General features: G+C 41.2%; 2 protein-coding genes across 3 annotated transcripts in view; one reads left to right on the top strand and one right to left on the bottom strand.

Annotated features, from left to right (window-relative positions):
- pip5k1bb (phosphatidylinositol-4-phosphate 5-kinase, type I, beta b) overlaps positions 1-15,809 on the top strand; it is a 34,550-nt gene extending 18,741 nt beyond the window's left edge. For both annotated transcript variants that reach the window (XM_026186923.2, XM_026186922.2), the window contains exons 7-15: positions 729-1,028; positions 8,163-8,359; positions 8,702-8,785; positions 9,226-9,274; positions 9,433-9,517; positions 10,219-10,377; positions 12,210-12,336; positions 14,331-14,454; positions 14,541-15,809. In XM_026186923.2, coding sequence (XP_026042708.1) covers positions 729-1,028; positions 8,163-8,359; positions 8,702-8,785; positions 9,226-9,274; positions 9,433-9,517; positions 10,219-10,377; positions 12,210-12,336; positions 14,331-14,454; positions 14,541-14,543 — 1,128 coding nt within the window. In that variant the 3' untranslated portion in view covers positions 14,544-15,809. The remainder of the gene's footprint in view (positions 1-728; positions 1,029-8,162; positions 8,360-8,701; positions 8,786-9,225; positions 9,275-9,432; positions 9,518-10,218; positions 10,378-12,209; positions 12,337-14,330; positions 14,455-14,540) is intronic.
- Positions 15,810-16,055: 246 nt separating this feature from the next.
- Positions 16,056-24,133, bottom strand: LOC113033276 (ceramide transfer protein-like). The gene is made up of 8 exons (XM_026186925.2): positions 23,802-24,133; positions 21,875-21,967; positions 20,992-21,087; positions 20,625-20,757; positions 20,464-20,534; positions 20,227-20,355; positions 17,967-18,096; positions 16,056-17,386 (listed from the first exon to the last, which is right to left on the bottom strand). Exons 1-8 carry the CDS (start codon positions 23,922-23,924, stop codon positions 17,259-17,261), a joined length of 903 nt encoding a protein of 300 aa, XP_026042710.1. The 5' UTR covers positions 23,925-24,133; the 3' UTR covers positions 16,056-17,258.
- Positions 24,134-24,496: the final 363 nt, after the last annotated feature.

Raw genomic sequence — 24,496 nt, 5'->3', positions numbered from 1 at the left:
ATAGAAGTGCTGTTCTGACCACTTAAACTTGTGCTCCAGTAGTGTGTTTTAGATCTGATCCACTGTGTCAAAACGGCAACCCTTCACTTGAATGTTTTCTTTTTGGAGAAGAAGGTAAAGTCGCAGGGAACCATATCCGGCAAGAATTGAAGGTGTTGAGCCAAGACTTTGTTAATGTGGGGGAAAAAATACACTCACAAAATTTTGAGTTGTCTATTGAATGTTTTCCCTCAGCAGTCTAACTTTGGGAGACAGTTTGGACAACTCCTTGAATGTTATAGCAAAATCGAAAAGCACGCTCACTGGGCACTATGTGCCATTCCACTGAAAACTGCTGTGCTCTGAGCCGTAACAGAAGACTCAGCACTCTTCTTGGCATGAAAATCAGATATGTCTGACACAGAAGTTTGCTCTTTGCACAAGTTTAAAGTCCTCTGCAAAGGTCTATTTTTTATTTTTTTTTAAATCAGCGGAGCTACAGATTTTTTTATAGTAGTATAAATACTAAACAGATGGTCCACAATTTATAGCTCTATCTACAAACACTAACAGAGCTCCTTATCTGGGGTAGGTACGTCACAGTTATCTGCAATATAATTCTGACCATGCACAAATTAGTTACCAAACTGCTTCCTTTTATCCCACACATTAATATATCTTTTAAAAAATGCACCCAGTCTACAAAAGTCAACGTCGTTGCGACCCCTGTGCTTTCTCTAAATTCACAGAACTTGAACCAGAATCCACGCACTTTGCTTCCCAAGTTTTACGGCCTGTACTGCATCCAGTCTGGAGGCATCAACATCCGATTGGTGGTGATGAACAATGTGTTGCCTCGCTCTGTCAAAATGCACTACAAATACGACCTGAAGGGATCCACCTATAAGAGACGAGCGTCCAGGAAAGAGAGAGAGAAGGCCTGTCCGACCTACAAAGACTTGGACTTTCAAGACATGCACGAGGAGGGGCTTTACTTTGACGCCGAGACGTACAACAACCTCATGAAGACTCTGCAGAGAGACTGTCGGGTAGGTAGTTTTATGGATGTTCTTCTCACAGACTGGCTTTGAAATGGCAGTCGTATCATGACAGGAAGCTCTCTATTGTTCCCTACAACAAATAAGGAAGTCTAGGATGATCTCATTTTGGTTTCATAGCACGGCGCTTTCCTGGTGAAATCCTTTCAAGCTGGAAATCTTAGTCTAGTGAGAAAATATATCTTTTTAAAGGGTTGGTATGTATTCTAACACCAGCAACATGCATCCTTGTAACTTAATCACATTATATACTGCTTTGGGATAATAAGTGCGTATCCTAGATGGGACGAAATATTTTGAAAAGAGAATTTTCCTTGTCTTTGCCACAGAGAGAAAGACAATGTGTTCAGCTAAACTTTCAGTTTGCCTCGGGTCTCTGTTCTTGTTTCCTTGCACGGCTATGTTTCACTACGTGACAGCTCTCCAAACACTGAATGTGATTAAGGCATGATCCTGGTAGCGTGAGACTCAGAGCCCTGTCCAAAGATAGTCTTCCAATCTAAAGGCTCACATTCTTCTCTGTATTAATGCAGACACCGTGAAATTGTTCAACTGAAGGAGGATAGTTTGAGCTTAATAAGAGACATGAGCTGTGCTCTGGCGATTCACCAAATCTTTAAAAAAAGAAAACGTTATGCTGCAAACACATAAACTTCATCCTTTCATATCCCTTTGTCTGTCTGCATTACATTAGTTAGGAAGAATTGTTGCTAGTCATGGAGCCTGATGGATCGTATACAGTAAATTTTCAGATTTGTGGGCCATAGCTGTGATTAAATAAGAAGCCTCTAGGTTTTAAAAAGCAAAAGACACAAAACTTAAGTGGTACTGATGTCTGCAGCCTCTGTTCCCCTCCCAAGGCAACAATTCAGGCGTTGTGCACCATAAACTCATAAAACAAATGGCTGTATATTAAGCTTTTTTACATTAGAGCTTTCTGAAATGTTGAATTAAGACCCTAATAAAGCACTAAGCATACATAACCTTTGGCTCATTGTCGGTTACAGCAGAAGTTTCCATTTGGAAAATACCCTTTCTAAACACAGAGAGGTGGCATATTTGTGAAGCTATTTATACACCATGATCAAACGCTAGATAATCAGGTTAGAGCAGACCTGGGCATCGGACAGCCTCTAGTTAGTTGTGCTTTTATTTTAAAGTCACCTTTGGGGTTTTGTTGTTTGTTTGTTTTTAAATCTATATATGTACATGTGTGCAAGCAAATGGAGCTTCACTGTGAACATGTTCGTGGAAACACTTATGAGAGATATGATACGATATGTAAATGTCAGCTCGCACTAAAAATAAAATAAAAAGACAGTTTCAGGGTGTAGAGTTTTTTTTAACAAGACATGTATGTAAGTATGTATTTACTGAGGTCAGAGGTAAGACTGTGTGCTTTGCTTGTGGAGAGCTCATTTGTGTGTTTGAGGAGTACAATTTGAATCGCCATTCTGAGACTAAACACACAGAGATGATTTTGAGTGTTTCTCTTTGGCTCTGGGTGAGGGCTGTGTCAATCCCACCCAGTGACAATTACACAGGCCAGTTACTTATTCTTTTAGGTAAATCCCAAGTATATTACAGAGGAGCTGGCAGGAATGACCTTAGTGAAAGGGACTGTAACAGGGAGTGATTTGTTCACAGATAACTGGCAGACGTTATGTCCAAATCTGACAAATTTCAGATTTGGACACTTTAAAAATGATTGAAGGCAGATTTAGACAGAAGTAACTGAACTGAACCCAGAACTGAAATTCATATGTTAGCATTGTACGATACAGCAGGAGGTGTGTAACTTGGTGCTAAAAATTAACCATGTTCATAACTAATAGAGTTAATTGGGGGCGAGAACGCTGAACTGTTTTTTGCACTTTTGAAGGAACATGAAACTAAATATGGTGACATAGGCTACCACACAGCTGTCAGGTGGCTCAGCCTGGGGAAAGAGTATGGGACCTCAGACCAGAAAGTCAAGAGCATTATGAGAAGAAAGGCACAGACTTTCCAGAGCTCTCAGATGCAGAATAGAAGGCAGATCTTGCATTTGCTGTCGCTGTGACTGTCCTTCACATTTCAACTTTAGACACTGAATCTGATGATTTTAATGCACTTATTTAAGACCAAAGCCAGCTAGTTTTACTGCACTGGAAAAAAAAAAGAAATAAAAAAACACAGATTAATTCATTTACCTAAGAGGCAAGATGGCAACAGTATTTTGTATAAAGTTAAGTCTTGTGCAAAAATATGCGCATACAGTTCACAGTTGTTTTGGGGAATGTTGAGTAAATGGTGATTAAATGTTGACGTTTTTACTGTGTCACATTTTCATCGTCTAACTGTAATGACGACTCTTTCTAGTAGCACTTTATAAAGAAAGAAAATTAATAAGTAAAATTGAGTTGGGCTTTTTGGTGTGTCGCTTCACAACAGCCCCAGCTTGTCATGTGGTCTCTTGGGAAAGTTAATTGCCCACTTATGTTTTTAAGGGCCATTTCAAAGTGCAGAAAATCTAGACCTCAATCGTTGTTTTTGGGGGAAAAAAAAATGTTAACAGCCTGCTGTATTTAACCTGGAAATAGACCTGGATGTTACAGCAAGTGTTGATGGGTACATCAGATGAGTTCAGGGAACAGCAAAAGAAAGACTTCCTGGCAAAGTTCCTGCTGAGTCGTGCCAACCTGCCAGACCTGGCAACCTCGTGAGGCTCCATATAGCTAACAACTTAATGACTTCCCTTACACCAAACTTCAGGTAAATGATTCAGTTTTTTATTTGGAAGAAGAGGAAACAAACATGATGTTTTTATTGAAAGAATTAAAGCTAATGAATAGTGGGATGCTGTGTGTTTAAATCAGCCTATTATGTAACACAATCTGTGTCCTCTAATTTCTGTATACTCAGAAAACAAGTAATGACATGGGTAGCTCAGTTTTACAGAAAATCTTTTGCTGCATTAGTTTGTAGTTTTTTGTTCCTCTTTAGGGGAAATTGATTCCTCTTACAGGATTGCTGCATGAACAGGTGTGATCACCTCTTGCTTTCCCTCCTTTTAAGTCAAACATTATCTCGAGTTTTGCGGTAAATCTGGGTCTTGTGATGTTGACTTACAGTCAGGCTACCATAAACTCAGAGCCTTATGTAATCTCCTCAGGTTAGAGTGTTTCTCATTATCATTAACCAGTGTGTTGACTTTCTCAAAGTTCTGTTTTCTTAAGCACACTGACACCGACATCCTCCCTTCTGGCTAATTCAGTGATTTCTTAATGTTTAACCTGGCAGCGCACGCAAGCAGTTCACAAGCTCAAAGTACAACAGAGATGCACTGGCTGTCTGTGTGTGTATAAAATTAATGTATATAGTTTATAAAACCTATATGGTGTATGCAAGTTGGACTGTTTTGCAGCAGCTGTTACAGAGACTGTGCTGTATAGTTTATTGTCATGGCTTCCTGCGTTTGCCTCCTAAGCGGGAAGCAAAGTGCCCTCTAAGCAGAATCTCTGTCCATTTCCATGAGTAAGCAGCTAACCCCGTCACCGCAGGAGAGGCTGCGGACCAGAACGCAGAGTAAGGGTCGGCAGAAGCTAAGCAACAGGGGGCATAGGGGGCTTTGGAGGGAACGAGGAAGTGGAAGAAAGAGTTGTCCTTTAATAGCTATGATAAAAAAAGTAATGTTCAGCTGTTTTTCCAGATCCTGCAGGGAATGTGGAAAGTCAGTTTAGTTAAAAGAAGAAATGGTGTTTGAGTAATGCTTGTGACATTTCAGAAATAACCGATACGAGAAATGTGCTCTCTTCTTAAGTCTCTCCTCTCCATTACTCTCCAGCTCCCCTGATACTCCCCCAAATGCCAAAACAACACGAGGCATTAATAATTCATGCTGAACTCTACTCTACAGAGAGAGTGAGACAGAGAGGGTTTATTGTAGAGTGTGTGTGCATCTACCAGTCTGACTCTGGGTGGGTGGGTGTGTGTGTGTGTGTGTGTGTGTGCGTGTGTGTGTGTGTGTGTGTGTGCGTGGTGAAGAGCATTGCTGTCACATTACAGTGACTGTGCAGTGAGGCAAACATAATGACTGTGATGCTGAAGATGAAATCAAGCTGTTAGGAGACTTTTCTTCACAACACATGCTTGGCTGTCAACACTTTGTCATCTTGTGGGCAACTCAGGCCAAAAAAGCATTAAGAAATATACACTTTTGGCCACTTTATTAGATACACTTGCTAGTACTGGTTTGGCCCCCTGTATGCCTTCAGAAGTGCCATAGAATAGCATAGATTCACAAAGGTGCTGGAAACATTTCTTGGGCATTTTGGTCCATATTGACATGATGGCATCACACAGTTGCCGCTCGCTGGATATTTTTTCTCTTTCTGACCATTCACTGTGAGCCCTATAGATGGTTGTGCAGGCAAATCCCAGCAGATCAGCAGTTTCCAAAAAAACTCTGCCCAGCCTGTCTGGCACCAGCAACCATGTCAAGTTCAAAGTCACTTAATCGCTTTTCTTCGCCATTCTGATGCTCACTTTGAACTTTAGCTTGTCGTCTCCGCCATGCCTCAGCTCCTGAAAGCACTGAGTCACAGGAATCTAATTGGCTGATTAGATATGTTTGTTAACAAGAAGATAAACAGGTGTACCTAATAAAGCGGGTGCAAGTGTATTTTAAAATCCAAGCTTTTGAATTTCAGACACCAACAAGGATAGAAATGGAAAGATTTAGTGCAATGCAGGCATGAACATGTGATAGATGGATTGTAATGGGAGTAATTTTGAATTATAATGACCGCTGTGTGGAAATACAGGGTAAAAAAAATAGATGTTTTTCTTTTTTCTATTAACAGGTGAATTAAATGTGATTGTCTGCAATTATTCTGGTTAGACATTGATTCCCTTCTGGCTGTCGACTGGTTGATTAATGTGATTAAAGTGTTTTGGGGCACAGAGAGCAAATTTCATCTATTTTCTCTTTATTTTTAGCCATTAAATTAACCATTATATGGAAAATAATGTTGTTTGTGGAATTAACAGGTCAGTGGAAAATAGGAAGAATACAGCAGAGTGTGGTAGACAAGTGAAAACAAATATTACAGAGAGAGAAGCTCAGTTGATCACTCGGGTCAGGAAGTGTGTTGCTCTTACAGCCGTTTTGTCAGCAGTCATTGAAGCCACTCGTTGCGTGGCGTCGTGACGTCATGGAGAGCAGTACGAATATGAAAACATTACGCCCTACTTTACACCCCTGTGGGACTTTTCTTTTTAAAGTTTCAGATCACAATGTGTTATGTTTGAATCATTCGAAGGGTAAAGTTAAATTAGATTTCTTTCTAATCAAGGCCATTTTCTGAATCAAGCCCTTTTTTCAGTTTTTATTGTGTCATTTCATACCGTTTTTTTACCCATTGTGAAGAAAAGATCTTAAATTACCAACACTGACAGTGTGTTGCGGGATTTGAGTTGTGGCTTTTGTGACCTCCTCAGGTGGCGGGTTGGTGTTTGTTCCTTTCTGCCCCATCACGACTTCTGCGACAAACCAAGCATTCTTGAACTGGACTCGTAGTCGGTGTATACTTGGAAAAAGTGCTTCAGCTTGCTCAATGAATAGGGAACACATGTATTTGTGTATTATTGATGTATTAGTGCAAAGTCGGGCGGCTCTACTGGCTCAGAGCTGAATGGGTGGAGGAGCGCTTTAGGCTAGACTATGATGAGAAAAATCGAATTTTGTTGAGGATTAAGCTTTGCTATGACAAAGCTGGCGTCTCACGGGAGCTTTAGAGCAGTATTATTATTACTTTCACTATGAGACAAGAACGGTTGTGTTTGAAAGCAGGAACTAAAGACTGTACCAGTATGCCCCTCAGAATAAGTCAGATTAAAAAATACAAGGAGAAATTTTGCATAAATAACACACAAACGTGGGTGTTCTCTGTCTGCTGTGATGCTTTGATTGTCCGTCGGGGAAAACTGGGGCCCGGATGCTCGGTCGTGGCTTTCTGTAGGCAGCGTGATGTGTATGGCTCTATTCAAAATGGTTGCTGTTTGAATAGGCTGGGGGAGTTTGAGCGAGGGGATGCAAATAGTTGATATGAAAAAAGAGAGGGGTGGGGGGTGATCGGTGAAAAGGCCCTGTGTTTGCTTTGAGTCACTCATTAAGTCTGCTTGCAGTTGTGTGCATGAGTGTGTGCCGCTTTGGCTTTAAATATCAGCAAATGCTAACTTGATTTACAATGAACACTAATAAAATCTTCTGACTATAGATAACTTCATTTTGCTCTGGATTCTGGGCCATGACTGTCTTTGATTATGTCAGGTTTTTTCTGCAGTAAATATAGAAATCTTTGTGGGAATGCATAGTGTTAAAGCATTTATCTGGTTTATTCATTCATGTTTAGACAGCCTGTTTCATCTGATTTTTCATCCCATATAAACACATTAAAGCTGTCGAGGGAAGCGCGATTTATGACTCGAAAGCTCAACTGGCATTGTTTTGACCTTAAACGAAGGCAGAGTTCAGCGGTAGGCGTGGCGTAGCTGCAAGCTCGATCCCATCAGAAGATGTGTGTCATTTTTATTCTGCCGACTGTATTTGCAAAAGCAAATGGCTTCAAGCTAAGAATATTAAACCGTTACCATAGCTTGTCTTATTTTTCTTGGTTGTTTGTTTCAGTCTGGGTCATAAAGTAAGCCTCAGTACATGGCAGTGACCTCAATCCCATTCCCAGAACAAGCTCCCACCTCACTTTCTGCCCTTTTCCTGCCACAGGGTGGCTTTTCTTGAGCGCTGGGTTCCCATAAAGTCAGAGGGTTTATGGGAAGCTTGGTAAAAGGCTCCTCAGACGGGTCGGTGTGTAACACTTGGCTCTCTGTGGTGAAACACCTTGTGTATTTGGCTCTGAACAGGTTTCAGCAGAGATTTCCTGTTGCTGGCTTTCTGGTCTTTCATCACCCGACACACTTTTGACTGAGCTGGGTGATGAAAGTGTTTTAGGAAGGAAACAACTCCCTCCTCATGAGAGTCTAGTAGAAAACTTTTCAAAGTTTTGAGAGGTGGGAGATTGAATCATGTAACTATATCCAGATTGTGATATTGAGTGAACTCTTTTTATTTGTAATTTGCAATAGGTGCTTGAGAGTTTCAAGATCATGGACTACAGTCTTCTGCTGGGCGTGCACGTCCTGGACCACAGAGAGGGGGGAGAGCAGGGTCAGGCAGGGGGTGATGGGAGGAGACCCGTGGCTCAGAGGGTGCTTTACTCCACCGCCATGGAGTCCATTCAAGGAGACGGCAAGGCTGCTGAAGCCCTCACCACTGATGACACGTGAGTTTATTCAGCCTGGGGGGGCGAAGCACACACATGCACACACACATGCACACGCACACCTCCTCTGTTTGTCTCCTGATGTCCACTTTTTCCCTCGCAGACGTTACACAACCTTCCACAGAACGCTCGAACACACAGTCGGGCTCTCGCATAACCATAGCTACAAAAATACAAACACTGGTCTGCATATTTACAGCAACACACACACACAAATGTAAATACTGCAGGAGCCTCTTTTACAAACACTCGTAAAAAGTGCAGAGGCACGTTTGAACGTTCATTTGAACTACAGCTGCTTTCTAAATGCTGCCATGTTTTGGTTTCTGTCTTCTTTTTCAGGATGGGCGGCATCCCAGCCCGGACACACAAAGATGAAAAGCTGCTCATCTACCTGGGCATCATAGATATTCTACAGTCATACAGGTACTGATGCTAATGAAACTGAAAAACACTGGATTTTTACTGCCTTTCCTTCTTACTTTGTCTAGAAAATAGATTAATATGTTGACTTCTTGTGCCACGAAGTCTTATGAGATCCAACAGCCTTTTGGGTCATCAGCTTTTCCTACTCGTGGTGCTTTAAAAGCATCGCATAAACCTTTGTGAGCCTTGTCGGCATCAGACTCTTGACAGCGAAGGCGAAGTCAGATCAGGTCAGATATGATGAAAAGGCAGAGTTTGTGTACTTTTGCTCTCTTAAAAGCTAAATGTTGCTTAACTTAAAGGCAGAACTTTAAGTTGAGCAAAGCTTTGCGCTGCACCCAGAGGGAAAAGTGAAACCTTTTAGGTTTGATCGGGCATAAAGGGGAATTTGTTGTATAACCTTCGTAACAAGGCCTCTTTTTGTTGTGTTTCTCCTGCAGGTTCATTAAAAAGTTGGAGCACTCATGGAAAGCCCTGGTGTACGATGGTGTAAGTTGATAGCCTGCTCAAATCTGATGGAGCAGCTTTTATGAATGAGCCTTTTATTTTGTTACGTCCTCTTTAAAATTACCCGTGGCTGTCTGATAAAAACCTGACTTCTTTTTTTTTTTTTTTTTTTCTTTCCTCCCTTTCTGATTTGTCCTCAGGACTCCGTCTCAGTCCACCGGCCCGGGTTTTACGCCAGCCGCTTCCTGAAGTTCATGAGCACACGGGTCTTCAGGAAGACTCAGCGTAAGTCAGCTGACTGATCATGGTCATGTGAAACTAAAGGAGGAAACAAAATGTGGAAAGCTGGAAATCCTGCTCTGGTAACAGGAATGAAACTGTAGGCAGTTTATCTTATGAATTACTGGGTATTTTGATGTCACTGAAATGGCACTGGGTCTTTTAGAGTTGGCTATTGGATAAGCTTTTGAAGCACATGATCCGTAAACTCCGAGATAGGAAAATAGTTTTTTAATAGTTTTATCCGTAGCATCTATTCTCAGTGTCCTGGGTGTGGCTGTAGGTGAAACCAGGAAGCTGTTTTGGAACATCAAATATAGAAACAAATGTTACCATGTCGGACCCCCTCTGTGGAAATACATATGGCTGAGGCACTGATTTGAGGATTTAGCTGCGCTGTTAACCATTGCCAAGTCCCGACAGAGGGAGATGACAGGAAAGGATTTTATTTCACGCCCTGCTCAGGAGGCAGAATAAGAAGTGGCTTAGGGGACATTTGTGTCAGCGTCATTGTGCATTTTAACAGTTTAATAGCTTCTAATTTTGGAAGCAGGGGATTGAAGTTTTCCTCTGTGTGAACACTGATTTGATTTATCTCCCCCTAATTATTGCAGTTTTTGTCTCCCTCGCCTCCAAGTCCCTGAATATCAGATTGTGGTCCTTTACCTGACTCATGTGCTCCTTTTTTTTAAATTTTGGCTCCACAGCAATTCGATTCTCCCCTTCAAAGAGGACCCGCACTTCCATCCCTGCTCTGAAGTCGTGCTCACAGGAGATCCTTTCATCGCAAGCGGATGAGAGGAACGAGGAGGACAGGAGGGACCGGCTGGTAGGAGCGCGCAGCCTCGCCAGCCTGGATGGACAAGGTACACAAAACAAGAGTTTGACAGATCAGCATCTGTGCCAAGGAAGTGGGGGTGGGATTGGTAGATCATAAAAAGCACTTGACATTTTACCTTAATCCTCGCCACGTCTGCCTCTTCAAGCTTCGTTTTGCGGCTTATTAGAGCTTTTTAGAAACACTCGAGGCCACTAAAGAGCTGCTTCCACTCAGCCATAAAAATGTTGTCCTCTCAGCACTTCCCAAGAGGAGGAAGCAGTCAGTGGTTGATGTATTGTTTGGCTTTGATGGAAATAAACAGAGGTTACCTTCCTATTAACATTACATCAGTTACAGTATTTGTGTGTACAAACTGTGTATAAACCATCCTTAGATTGAGCTCCCCCTACATTCTTACATGATAAAGCAGCTACATCTGTGTGATCTTTGTGTTTGATAAGGCGAGTTATTTAGCCAACAGCACACCGGAAGAAATGTGGGTGTGGAGCAGAAAGATAAGTCACGGGGGTCATTTGTCCTCTCCTCTAATCGAGCCCTGCCCCAGCTGTATCTCCAGCTGTGATGCAACAAACTATAAATCCGTTTGGGTTGTTAAACTTCCCTTCGCTCTTATGGTCACTGAAGGGGTCTCGGGAAGGGCAGGAAATCGGTTTTCACTCTAAAGGGAGTGGCTCGTATGTCAGTTTAACCGGAAGCATCTAAACAAAGTGTGTCGCACATGCTGCTGCTTTGATCTGAAGTGGGCTGGACCAGCGAAAATCCCATTTCTGTCAGTGTAAAGAATTTTATCTACATATTTAATCCATTTCCATCTCAATATGAGAAAAAAAGTGTGTGTTTAACAGTATGTCTCCGTTTTTGGTTTTTTTTTTTTCATGATAAAGAAATTCGGCTGTAGTTAATGAAAGAAATCTGTCACTACGACTCTTTGGCCTTTAATGGTAAAAACAAAATGTGTAAAAGTACAGAATTGTAGTAGCTCATTTCCCCAGACTGCCCTGTAATGTTTAATTCACAGAAATGTCTATAGGAACTTGAATGTCATTCAGTCATTTATCTATTACTTCATTACTTTGGTGTCATATGAATGGCTGTGGGAGGGGATCTTTATCAGTAGGACATCTGTAAAATGTATGAAAATACAGGTAAAAGTCCAAAATTTATGCTCTGCTTCACAATCTCCAAAGATGTCTCGTGGGCTGGATCAGAGTCTTCGCCTTTTCGATTCTGGCCCCTAGGCCTTATGTTTGACACCCTAATCTAATCAGTTGCATTAAACTCTCATTCGCTGCCTTGTGTCGATGATTAGGTTTTGAAGTCTGCAAAGACACGGCAGAATTACAGGAAAAACATACTCACTTTTCCTAGGATACATCCAGTTAGATTTTATTCAGCTCAGCTTCCAGGAAATGCTTCCTTTTAAGGGGGAACTCTGATTTTACAGCGTTTGGTGTTCCCACACTTATCTGGAGCCGAAGTACTCAGCCTAAAGTTGTAAAATGTGTGGGATCGCCCAACCGTAGAGGTCAAAATGCGCTTACCTGGATTGTGGAGTTTGAAAGTCTGAAGGCACAGGAGTGTTTATTGTTTTACTGTTTTATGGTGCGCTCTAACATCAGGCTGTTGTGGCAGATGGCCGCCCTCGCCCTCGCTCTTCCTGTCGCCAAGTGTTTGCTCATAGTTAGATTGCTGAATCGTTAGGTTTTTCTCTGTGATTTTGTGGGGCCTTTCCCGTCACTAGGAAGCATCTTTAGATGACTGTTTGTATTTATTGGCACCATGTAAGTTAAAACTGAGCGCACCTGAGATAGGAAACCGTCACATGTTTAAAATTTAGTTTTCTTTTTTCCTCCTCAGCCGTGTTCGGTTCATATCTGCGCCCCGACATTGTCCCAGCCAACCCATCCTTCTACGAGGGCTCCTCCATGGGAACTATCTCCACCTCCTCCATCTTTGTAAACGTGGAAAACCAAACAGAGGACAGGTACAGTGTCTCCTGTGTTGATGTTTCCTTGTTTTCCTACACTCACATGATCCTGAAATGTTAAGCTGATCACCTTAAACCATGACGCAAGGCCATGAAGAAAAGAAGGAAGTCACGCCTGACATGTACACTCACGCACATGCTCGGGCACTCCCGCCTTATTGTTACCTGTGCGTCTACGTCACACGGTCTTATTGGTGACGTGCGTCATGGAGCATGTTACTCACTTAGTTTGCCTGCATGCATCCAAGTACACGTGCACGCTTCATAGACAACATATGAATCAGGATGCGTGGTGTTGTAGTGGATGCCAGGAAAACTTTTATTTGATTGGACTCTTGTGGCAGGAATGACTTTGGATGGCTCAAGCGTCCCTTAATGAAATGCTTTAATGGCACAGCATTGACTAATAGTTGAAACCCTGATTTTTAACACAATCAGAGTGTTACATTAACAGGTTTCATTGTGACTTTTACCAGTGTGGAGAGAGAAAGTGTGTTAAAGCTTTATTTCCTGTCCTGCTAAAAGCCTCTAAGCCCTGCATCCCCTGCCCTTTGCATTTTTTTCTTCCCTTCCACCTTTCAGTGCTCCTCCTGTCCAACAGTGTCAAGTTCAGCTTGCTTTCTGAGGCTGCATTGTGTGACTTGCCCGGTCTTGTCCCTTCATCAGTCACCTGCTGCTGCCCTGACATTGTTCTGTCAACTGTTTTTATAAATATTTAAACAGCAGCTTTGACACACTCTTACTCTGTGCCATTACGCTGCACAAATACGGTGACAAAAGAGGACAAGCGGCGCTGTGGAGACTGTATATCAGCCAACAATAATCCCTGTCTGACAGCCGCTCTGCCTTTTATTTTAGTAACACACTTTTGAAGTGTCACATCTATCTATCTATCTATCTATCTAGAAAAAAAAAAAAAAAAAAAAAAAAAAAATTATATATATATATATATATATATATATATATATATATATATATATATATATATATATATATATATATATATATATATATATATATATATTTTTTTTTTTTTTTTTTTTTTAAATTTATTTATTAATAAAGCTGTAGCTTATCCGTATGTCTCACATCCATCTGATATCTCTACAACTATAGCAACATGCTGCTCTTGTTCTAATTGGATTACATCTCTTTGAACCCCTAACATAGTGTGTCATATGTTAGAAAAGGGCAAAAACACATTCCTGAATTTATCAGGAAGTCTGCTGATGTGCATATAAGGGAAAACGATCTTTTGTTGCCCCCTAGTGGTGAACCACAGACTGCAACTAAAGGCAGGATGAATTTTGCAGTACGAATGTGCGAGCTACGTTCAAATCCATTTATCTGACTCCTGTATGGATTCAGTCTAATAGCACTCTATTTCAGCATTACGCTTTTGATCCATTTTTAATAAGTCCCTCCCCCCATTCCTCCTCGTCCAATTCAACTACTGCAAGGAATTTCCAAGATCTGTGGGCTGCGCGTTAGCTGGATCTCATTCGTTGAATGCGTACATGCATGAAAAAGAACATATTTTCTGTCAGAGTGCAATATGCTACAGTTTTTATTAGAAAGGATAGAAAATTGGAATTTCTGTGGATGTAAGTTCCCTCCAGTGGAAACCAAAATGAAGGAGTTAACTTTTTAGGTCTGTAATTTCCTGGAAGAAATCTCTTTTAAAGCTCACTTGTATCTCTTACTCCACATTGAGAAATCTGTAGGACTCTCTCTCCCAGCAATTCCTCTCAATTTCAACCTCCCGTTTGGCGTTTCTGAGACAATGAGCCTCTACGTCCCGACACCAGACAGGTTTCTTTGTCTCTTTACGTCAGAGTCCGCAATAAATCTGCGGTTCGTTTGTTAAGGGGTTTTTTTCCAATCCCTTTTCCAGCACTGTTTATACAGCTGCCCTGCTCTAACCGGGGCTTTGACGCAGATGATAAGCTCTCAGGTCCGTCTACAAGTTAACGTGCGACCGTGTTTTTCAGGGATGACGTCGCATCCAGCTCCACCTTCACCCTGGAGGACAGTGCCATCTGCCTTACGTCGGAGCAGAGCACCATGGACGTGGACATGGATCGAGATGACGGATCGGTTCTTGACGTCTACCTGGTGGGTTCATTTATTTCAGGTTATTCTTGTTTAAATATTGACTAGGCTTCAGCTGGATATACTGACTTATTCTCTTTGTTTCACAGTGAAAGGAGCAGCTTTACAAACATTCATTTTCTCCTGCCAAGCATAAGACAATCGCCACACCCCCACTGGACAGGCCATGCTGGCGTTTGACTCACTTTCAGTGCTGCTAGATCCATGTTACCACTTGTCTTTGCCAACACATCAAAAAAAGTACTGAGATTTCCACTGGTTGTTGGACGAAAAGTCAAAGTGAAGGAGATCTGCGAGGAACCATGCAACATACCGTGTCACGTGCTGTACATCAGACTGAGCTTTGGGAACATGCGTCAATGCCGCGGCACCATTAGGTTTTATATGTGTGTACTGTTTTCAAGGCCTACAAAACAACTTCAGCATATTTGAGGAGACGGTAGATGCAAACCATTCATGTGTTTAGATGTTTGGTTTGGGTTTTTTTTCTTTCCCTGCTGTTCAGAAAGACATGAAGGACACTTTTACGATTCGCGACTGCTTTAGTTGCTGTTAAAATGAGAAATGTTTACACTGAATTTATGGTGGCATCTTTGTCCCCAATGAGGAGGGACGCCGCGTTGTCAAACGAAGGACACAAGTTGGTTTTGTAGCCGCATCCAACACCTACCAGGAAAGACTCCTGTGAACAGACAAGATACTGAAGCTGCCGAGGCCAAACCCGAGGTGCGATCCGGTTTAAGCGGCCTGCATTTTTTCCTAACTGTGCCGCCCGGAGAGGAGCGTGAAGCGAGCAAAGACTGCGGCCAGGCCTCGTCTGAAGCCCGGAGCAGGAGGCACTTTTGCCATGTTATGATTTCTGTAAGACAGATTTCTCCAAGGACACTGCTTTAGGCGGGTGGGCTACCTGATAGAAGCACAGATGTGTGAACATGCACTTTTTTAAAAATCTTTATTATTCAAATGCACACTTGTTTTGTCGTTGACACTACATGTACAAAGACAATGAAGCAACACTGTAGATATTTTTTTTTCTGTTTGATGTGGAACTACTAGTTTCATGAGGTTTGCGTCATGACTGAAGATGCTTTTACTCAGGATATCCTTTGATACTGAATAAGTGTGTCCTCTTTAAGTTCAAGTTCTGAGACACTCGGTGGCGGTCCAGTACCGCTCCATCAAAATCATATCCAGCTATAAGTGTTTGAACTCCACGATCACGTCAGTTGAGACCATAATTTATTATGTAAATCCCAATATTTTACCATTTGCTGAAAATATACTTTCATCGCTGAATGTATAGACAATGCGTATTTATATAAAGAAGAGACTCCTATAAATAAAAAATTTAAACTCTGTGTCTGCCTGTGAATGCTCAAAACATTTCATGTCATGCGTTTGCAGGTCATAGCTGTGGATGTTTAGGAAGTGGCGGTCTTTAGTGAGAGTATGGGTAGAAACCCTAGGCATGCAAACACGGTGGTAACACGTAAACTCCACGTAGAAACGGCCGTGACCTGATTCTGTTCCAACGCTGATTATTGCGGCTTTCCACAGAAACCAGTTTCATTGTCACGCCAGTGTGAGGAAAAGAATACGATCGGTTCTGCTGTATATTAACTTTAATTTACAGAACATTGCAAAACATTTACTGTCAAATAAAATTTCTCATATACAGTTTAAAAATATACAAACTATTTAAAATACAGACAAAACTGAAATCACTAAATGCATTCTGCTCATGTAGCTACAACACTGTGCAAAACGTCTGCAGCCACGCCTCATTTCGTGACATTTGCCTCCAGATTTTCTTGTAATTTTTTAAAGTGGTTTTCAGAAATGGCTCTCTGGGCTCTTCCAAAGATTTTCTTTAGACATTGGCTGCTTTTATAAAAAAAAAAATAAAAAAAAATACAATTTTAATTTATTTTAAATACAGTTTCAGTCCATTCCTTGTACCCGACCATTTTCAGAGGTATGGTTTTAGTTTAAGCCTTTTAACACTCATATGAAAAAGGCACCAAACCAAAGTTAAATGCTCCTCATCGCCCAAGCTATATTTCTTCTGACTGTTTCTGTCAATAAATTCAAGTGTTTAAGAGTCACAAGTGATAATTTATTTGACATCTAGAGTTTTCTCTGTACAATACACCGTGTCCACTGTGCTCTCTGAAAGCTACTTTATAACAATATTAAAGATTTCAAAGCTTTAGGCCATCAAACTGCAAAGAGTCGTCACGAGAGGGAGGGAAGAAGTGAAAGTGTTCCCACCTCATCAGTGCTTTTGCTGTAAATATCAGTTTAGGTTTTTTTGTTTGTTTAATTGACCTTTAGTGAAGTTTAGCAGTACCAAAAAAGGAGAAAAAAGCAGCTGTAATATTACCAATTAGAGCAAGACCCCCCCCCAAAAAAAAGTCAGGAAATGGATAATCAATAGAAATGCACGAAATAATTTACCCAAAAAAAAAAAAATCACCTCATGAAATTCTTGTGGTTACATACAAAAGCGCCCATGACCAGCATGATCTAGCTAAGATCATAAACAACTACTTTTGTTTTAAAGCTCAAGGGGCATCTGAATAATTACAGATTCTGTAGATCTTACCTCGTTCACTTCAATAAAATCAATCCAATCTCAAAAAAGAAAAAAAATCATGAACTTAGTTAAACTTAAAAGGTCAAAGATGGTATGCATGGTAATTAAATTAACCCAATAAAACAAAAATATACAAATATAATTAATTATAATTATAGAAGATGTAGCTGCCAGTCAAGTTGTGCTTGGGGTCCTGGTTACCTCGTTGAATTCAGAAAAGGATGGGCTTCCCAGCGGTTTTCTCCTGGACGTAGGAGCTGAAGCGTTTGAGGAACTTGGGATACTCTCTCTTGGCCACAGGTCTGAGGATTGATGCTGGAAACCAGCCTCCGGGGTTCACTGCAGTCACACAGAGAAATATAATCAGGAAACAGTGTGTTCCCGCTGACTTATGATAAAACTATTAATAATAAACCTGCACAGGCAGCTGTGTGGGATGCCCTCTGGCGGGACGTGGTGATTTAATATTTATGTTTTTAAATGAACTCCCTCGACTCGCTCGGCATCTCTGACAATAAACTGGCTTATTCATCCTGCAGCGCTGCTTTATGTAATAACCTGCTTGTCTGCAGGGGCAGAAGTTGCAGTCTGGACTACAATTTCAAAGTAATACCCCAGGCTGGGTCATCCTCGTGTCAAAACTCCAAAATTCATTTAACAAAAACAAAAAAGGGCCAAAACAAAGAATGGCATGTCAGTCATTCAAACGAATGAATAACCAATTCTAATATATTTTCTTTGATGGTCTAACAAACACTTCCATTAGACTGAATAACCAAACATTCAGACATTCAAAGTGTGCTTTTCTCATCTGTCGTGTACAAAATCTAGTGATACATGTGAGGACTGTAAGACTAAATAGAGGCTTTGTTCTGCTGTCTGCTGAGATCAAATCCAGATGCTCTTAAGAGGCACTTACCATTGGCAACATAGCTGACCCTGCACGAGATGTTGTCTCTGCTGATCTCTTTGTCGCCCTCTGGTGGACTAACCAGCGTTTGGCAGATCATTGCAACATTAAGTTTGGCACGAACACACCGGTTTGTTAGCTGAAAGTGAAAAATACATGAATAAATAAATAGGAGTAAAAACAAATTAAATCCCCCAAAACAGACACATATCTCACTGTAACTGATATGACTGACAGACTTTGGTTAACATTGTTCTCCCATTTACTCAATAAGGCCTTGTTTGACAAGATGATGTTTGATACTAACATGAACTAGATGCACTGTTACAGCACTTGGAGGTGTGAAGAGAAAAATATGCATAAGCAGTATGTTTACCCAGCTTTCTTTGTCAGGCATAATGTATTAAACCTCAAATGTAAGAGTTGTTCTTATACCAGGAGCAGTGCTTATGTCTGTTTTCAGTCATCCAGGTCATGGCACGCTTAAGCACTCGAGCTGAAGAGAGTCTTCTTCAGTCATAAAGACCCAAATATTTAACCTCTACTGGGATTGGCCAGAGTCGCCTCTATTTTTTGAGGCGACTGAGGTCCTTCAACATCTGCCGGACAATGCTTGGGATTTTCTACAAGTCTGTTGTGGCCAGTGCGATCCTCTATGCTGTTGTATGCTTGGGGAGTAAATTGAGGGTTGCTGATGGTAAGAGACTCAATAAACTGATCCGCAAGGCCAGTAATGTTGTGGGGATGGAGCTGGACTCTCTTGAGGTGGTGTTGGAGAGGTGAATGTTGTCCAAGATAAAGGCAATGTTGGATAATTCCTCCCACCCACTCCATGACATGCTGGTCAGTCACAGAAGAAGTTCAGCAAGAGACTAAGATTACCAAAAAGCACCACTGAACGACACAGGAAATCATTCCTGCCTGTGGCCATCTCCCTGTACAACTCATCCACTTAGCACACTGTATACTGCAATAGCTACACCCCTTTTGCACATTCCCTTCTTTCTTATTCAGATATTTATCAATAAGTAACTTATATGTATGTATATATTGTGGTATTTCTTACTTTTTGTAATGTCTGTCTTTGTTACTGTTTGTACTGGAGCACTGTAACCAAAATAATTTCTCCTAAGGATCAATAAAGTGTTCTGATTCTGTTCTGATTGTCACCTTGGGGGTGGTCCTGAGAGTTTTTGACTCACCCTGTCATCATGTCAAAAGGAAAGATGTTTCACCTTCACAAACCTAAAAAGAAGTAAAGCTGCCTTTAACTCAAGTGCTTAGCACTGGGACTCTGCTGTAACCCGAAGTAATTGTCTTGTGTATGACTTTATGAGCCTCTCACATGATTGTGCTCGGGATCATTGTCCTGTCGCGTGACCCAAGCTTTAGCTGCCAGTGTCAGATTTGACTCTATAATACTTCATGAGTTCATGAAAGGTGCTCAGGTTCCTGTGACTCCGAAACATCATTCCTCCACCGCTGTGTCTGACAGTTGGTTTGATGTGCTAATGCTGATATGCTGTAGTTTTAAAACTACTTCAGCCTGAAATATACATGTAAAAAAACTTATTATTATGATTATACGACTATTATTACTATTTTTGTTAGGCTGTGAGATGGGTTAATGATTAGCCGTACTGTTGATTTTCATGCATTTTTTGTACAGTGTCAGATTTTTTCACCAAAACAATTACTAATTGGGAAAAAAAAGAAAGAGAAGACTTTAAGTTGGACACACACACACACACACACACACACACACACACACACACACACACACACACACACACACACACACACACACACACACACACACACACACACACACACACACACACACACACACACAATTATCCAACATCAGTAGCGGCACTAACTTATCAGTTCAGTGACAAGACACCCCTGCAGAAAACAGAAGAGTAGCGCCATCTGGTGGACAAATCTAAACATTTTAAATTGAAGCGAATTTCAATAGCTTTCAATGGGGCATTTTTTGGCCTTAGATCAAATGTGGATGTGCATAGCCTAACCATTTTAAGCTAATTTAAGGAGTTGAGACAACTATTCTAAAATTTAAAAAATATATCTTTTGGCAAATATCAGCTATATTCATTCAGCACAGCAGAAAATAGAAAATAAAAGAAATAACAGAAAATAAAAAACTGAATGGCACAAAATGTCCTGAACATCATCTATTAATTAAATGAACACAGCACAACAGTCTAGCGCTAAAAACACAAGGGAAGCCTCTGAGGGTTAATCTTACAGGTACATCATCATGCTCCACAGAGATGTTGCAGACGATCCATGTGTCGGGTTCACTTTCATTTCTCGGTGGAATCATCCTGATGACTGACAGGAAGAGCACATCTCTCTGAGCGACAGGCCACACTGTCTAAAACAAAGGAGACACGTGATCAATTCAATCAATCAAAAACAGGCTGTGCAATGTAACTGATGAAATGTGCATTGTGTTTCACTGTGCAGTGTGCACTCAGTATACCTTGTGCGTCTGGTAGACAATGACGGCATTATCAGAGAGCTTTTCCACAACGTGGAAATTTTCAACGGTGGCTGTGGGAGGGAGAGTTCACATCAGGTCATGGCAATAACACAAGGAAAGTCAAATAGTAATAATATGTTGGACTAAAACACAGATCTTACTCTCCCAGTCCAATCGGACTGCAGTGTCCCAGAAGTAGTGGCAGACCTCATGTCCAGTTACCCCCTTCACAGCATGTGTCGCTTTGAGGGGATCCAGGACGATGCCGTTCTCCTCCACTTCCCTCCTGTATACCTGTTACACAGCACCACAGACAGAATATTATAAACACACTAACAACTTCACCCGTTACTAAAAACTAAGATGATTTTTCTCAGGCTTTTAAAAGTTTTAAATCACCGTGTATTTCAGCGGCGTATTTTTTCACTGTAGCACAAATAAGTTACTACTGCAGTACATTTTAAAATGTGAATGAGATTTAAATATTCACAGCAAACAACAGAAATAATTCATGTTTTCTGTCCTCACCTTCATCGCCCCTTCTTCTGCTACCAGTTGCCAGTTGGCACCTCCACCCTCCTCCTGGATGGAGTAAGCCATGTGATTCTGCACAGTTTCCTCCACCTAAGAGTCAGATATTATAGCATTACAGTATTTATATGCCTGAGCGATCATCACACCTTCTACCTGTGTATTTAGTTTTTTTAAACAGAGGTGTTGATAAAAATAAGAGAAGCCATGAATCCCAGAAATGTCTTAAGCAAATTTACTATCCAACTAAATAAATATTACACACTTGATATTGCTTGGGTGTGTTCAAAACCTCAACAACGCGTCACGGTCCCTGATTTCTCCCAGAATTTTGACTTCCTGTATAGTCAGGTGGTGCTATATACTGAGCGCAACCTGACTCTGATCCTCGGAGCACAGGAAACGTTTGTGAAATCCTGCAGGGAGTGGTTTAGCAGGCGTTTATGTGACGTTCCCAAACACAGCACTTGAGGGCTGAATCAGTGAATGTTATCTGAAGCAGATGACTGATTAGCTCGATCGAGGACGAGGAAGGAGAGTGGATATAGAGCTGTACATCGGAGAAAGATTTTAAAAAGAAGAAGGAATAAACTACAAAAACTGAAAAAGACTCCACAGCAGGAGAGCAGAAGACACATAACAACCCCAAAAAAGTAGCATTTCATATGAATCTGTACTTTAATATTGCAGTGAGCACAAACTGATGTGATTAAGATTAAGGTCAGGTATGTCAGCGTCATCAGCACCGAAGAAGACCTTGATTTGTACAGGGATGATAAGACAAAGATAAGAGCAGCAACTTGTTACCTTAAATTTTAACAAAGGTGGACAGGAGGAGGGTGAATAGCATAGAGCAAACAAACATAAATATGGTTCGCACCTTGTTGGCAAATCTGTGTGTGCCGATGCTGGAATATTCATGACCGGAGGAAGCTGAAGGCAGTTGAACTTTCCAGACCGTCCTTGACTGGCTCTGAGGGAATGAGCAGATGAGTTAAGATGAGAAGATCAAGGAGACAGAAATGGGTTTATGGAGGCCATGAATGAGAACATTGAGACAGCAGTGAGGAGGGTGACAGATGGGTTCAAGGTGGTGTTGCTGGGCTCTGAGACCCTTCTCGTGATGGACAGACTGATATATGAGTTTAGAGAAGAGTCTCTGCAGACTATGAGTTCATTTAAGTTCAGTTTTATTTGTCATATGCAAGTTAGCACAGGGTCAACATTGCAATGAAATGTATGTGACGAGCAGAAGACAGTCACTCAGCAGTATAGTACAGTAAAAAAAAGAAAAACATTGTAAAAGAGCAAAATATTTATAAAATATAGTAAATATTTTGCTCTGACTATGATGTTCACATACAACAATGTGTTCTATAATGAGAGTAGGGAGCAGGTGGAAGAGAGCCTGGGGAGGTGGAGGTATCCTCTGGAGTGAAGAGACATGAAAGACAGTAGAAGAAAGACCTAATATGTGTGTGTGAATGAGAGGGAGACAGGTGTAACAGTGAAGATGCAAGGAGGAGGCAGCCTAATTTTGACCTAAAATGAACAGTAATTAATATAATATTATAGCTTGAGTGTTTAATCATAAGAAAGTTTTGCACAGGCCTCTATGCAGTCCCCCAAGAGCTACATTTCAGTCTAAAGGCCTCAGTTAGCATGTTAAATGTTAAAGTTCACGACAGTGCAAAAACACTGAAAGAGTGTGGCTTGTTTGGAAGGGTTGCCACAAGAAAGCTTCTTGTCTCTCTCTAAACAAAAAAGGAAGAACATGGCTGCACAGCTTATCTGAACAAATCACTAATAAGACCTTTGGACAGGCAAGACCAAAGTGGGAATGTTTGTCCATGAAGAACTGCACTATGTGTGTTGAAAGCCAAACACAGCATATCAATAAAAAACATCAACATAGTGGTGGTGGTGGTGTGATGATTTGGGGTTTGTTTTACAGCCACAGGATCTGGCCACGTTACAGCCAGCCAAGAACTCCTCTCTATAACAAAGTCTTCTTCAGTCAAATATAAAAGTATTTGTCCCACAGCTACTGTAAAGCTTTACCCGCATGCAATTTGACAATTATCTGATGCAAAGCATCAAATCTACAGCAGAATGACTGGAAAAAAGAGAAGAAAAATCAAGGTGTTGCAATGGCTCAGTCAAAGTCCAGAATGAGCTGCGCATAAACAAATGCCCGCAAACCTCACTGAACTGAAGCAACGCTGTAAGGAAGCGTGGACCAAGGTTCCTCTATAATGATGTGAAAGGCTGATAAAGTCATACAGAAATCATTTTGGGACTTCAGGTTATTACTGCTAAAGGTACTTCTAGAAGCTATTGATTGGGGGATGCACTCAGTTTTCCACAGGACTTGACTTTCCTTTCCACGTGACCGTTTCTGTTCTACTTTGTATCTTTGTCCATTAATCCGTTTGGATCTTATCTCTCCTTGTCTACACGAAGAAATGCTGCCATTCCACATAACAGCTAATCAGCGAAGAAGTAAAATGGTTAGATTATATTCAATAGTTTATCCCAGTCCAATTAGTATTATTCAGATCTATGACTTAGAAGAAAGGAATTATAGCAAACTAGCTAAAGTATCTGGACTTTGTTTTTTTAATTGCTGTGTGGATAAACTAACAAATCAAGTGTGGCTACCGGTGAACTGTAATGCTAACAACAGAGTAATACTATTAAAGTCAGAGGAACCAAACACAAACAAACAGGTATAAAGGGAGGTGTCGGCATTCCAGACAACACAAAATAAATAGAATGTGTCGTATAACCAGGACACAGAGACCTACTGTAACTGGATGGCTGCAGGTCTGCACAGGGATCCATCTTTGAGTCTCCTGCTTCAGCAGCTGTTTCTTCTTACTTTTCCGTGACTGCTTCGGTGAACTGTGCAACGAAGTCCCGGTACTCATTTTCTAACTTACTCTCTGAACAAGTGTGGGTAGGTGTGTCCCGCTCCTCGTGTTTGCTCTGTGACTGTTTCTATGTCTCTACCCCACACACCCGCAGTTAAACTTCACATACATAACCAAACACTGATAAGTTTGTGGTTGATTGACTCAGGTAGTCTAACTCACAGGAAATACTTCCCGGCTTACCTTTACGCACAGAGAGAGAGAGAACTGGTTTGTCGAGATCAGCTGAGATCAGGACATACATGAGGAGCTCTTTTAAAGGCACAGGCCAATCAGTGTCAACATGAACAGAGAGTGTTACAGGACCTCAAACTGTCCACTTGTTTCATGTTTACTGAGCAGTGACTGTAGGAGTTGAATTTCATAACATGTTTACAGTAGCCGCTTTTATCCGGATAGTTGGATCATGGAAAGGACCGGGGAATTGACTTTTCCTGTTTTTCTTGCTGCCTGGACACAGGCTACAGTCTCTTTTTCCTTTGGATGCGATCTGATTTGCATTTTCAGCAGGCGGACCAACACCGGAGCTAACTTGCATTAAAGTGTATGTAGTGTAAAGTATTCACCGC

The sequence above is a fragment of the Astatotilapia calliptera genome, chromosome 12 (assembly GCF_964374335.1).
Source record: "Astatotilapia calliptera chromosome 12, fAstCal68.1, whole genome shotgun sequence".
Classification (NCBI taxonomy): Eukaryota; Metazoa; Chordata; class Actinopteri; order Cichliformes; family Cichlidae; genus Astatotilapia; species Astatotilapia calliptera.
The sequence above is the reverse complement of the archived record's forward strand: the minus strand, read 5'-3'. Positions and strand labels throughout refer to the sequence as shown.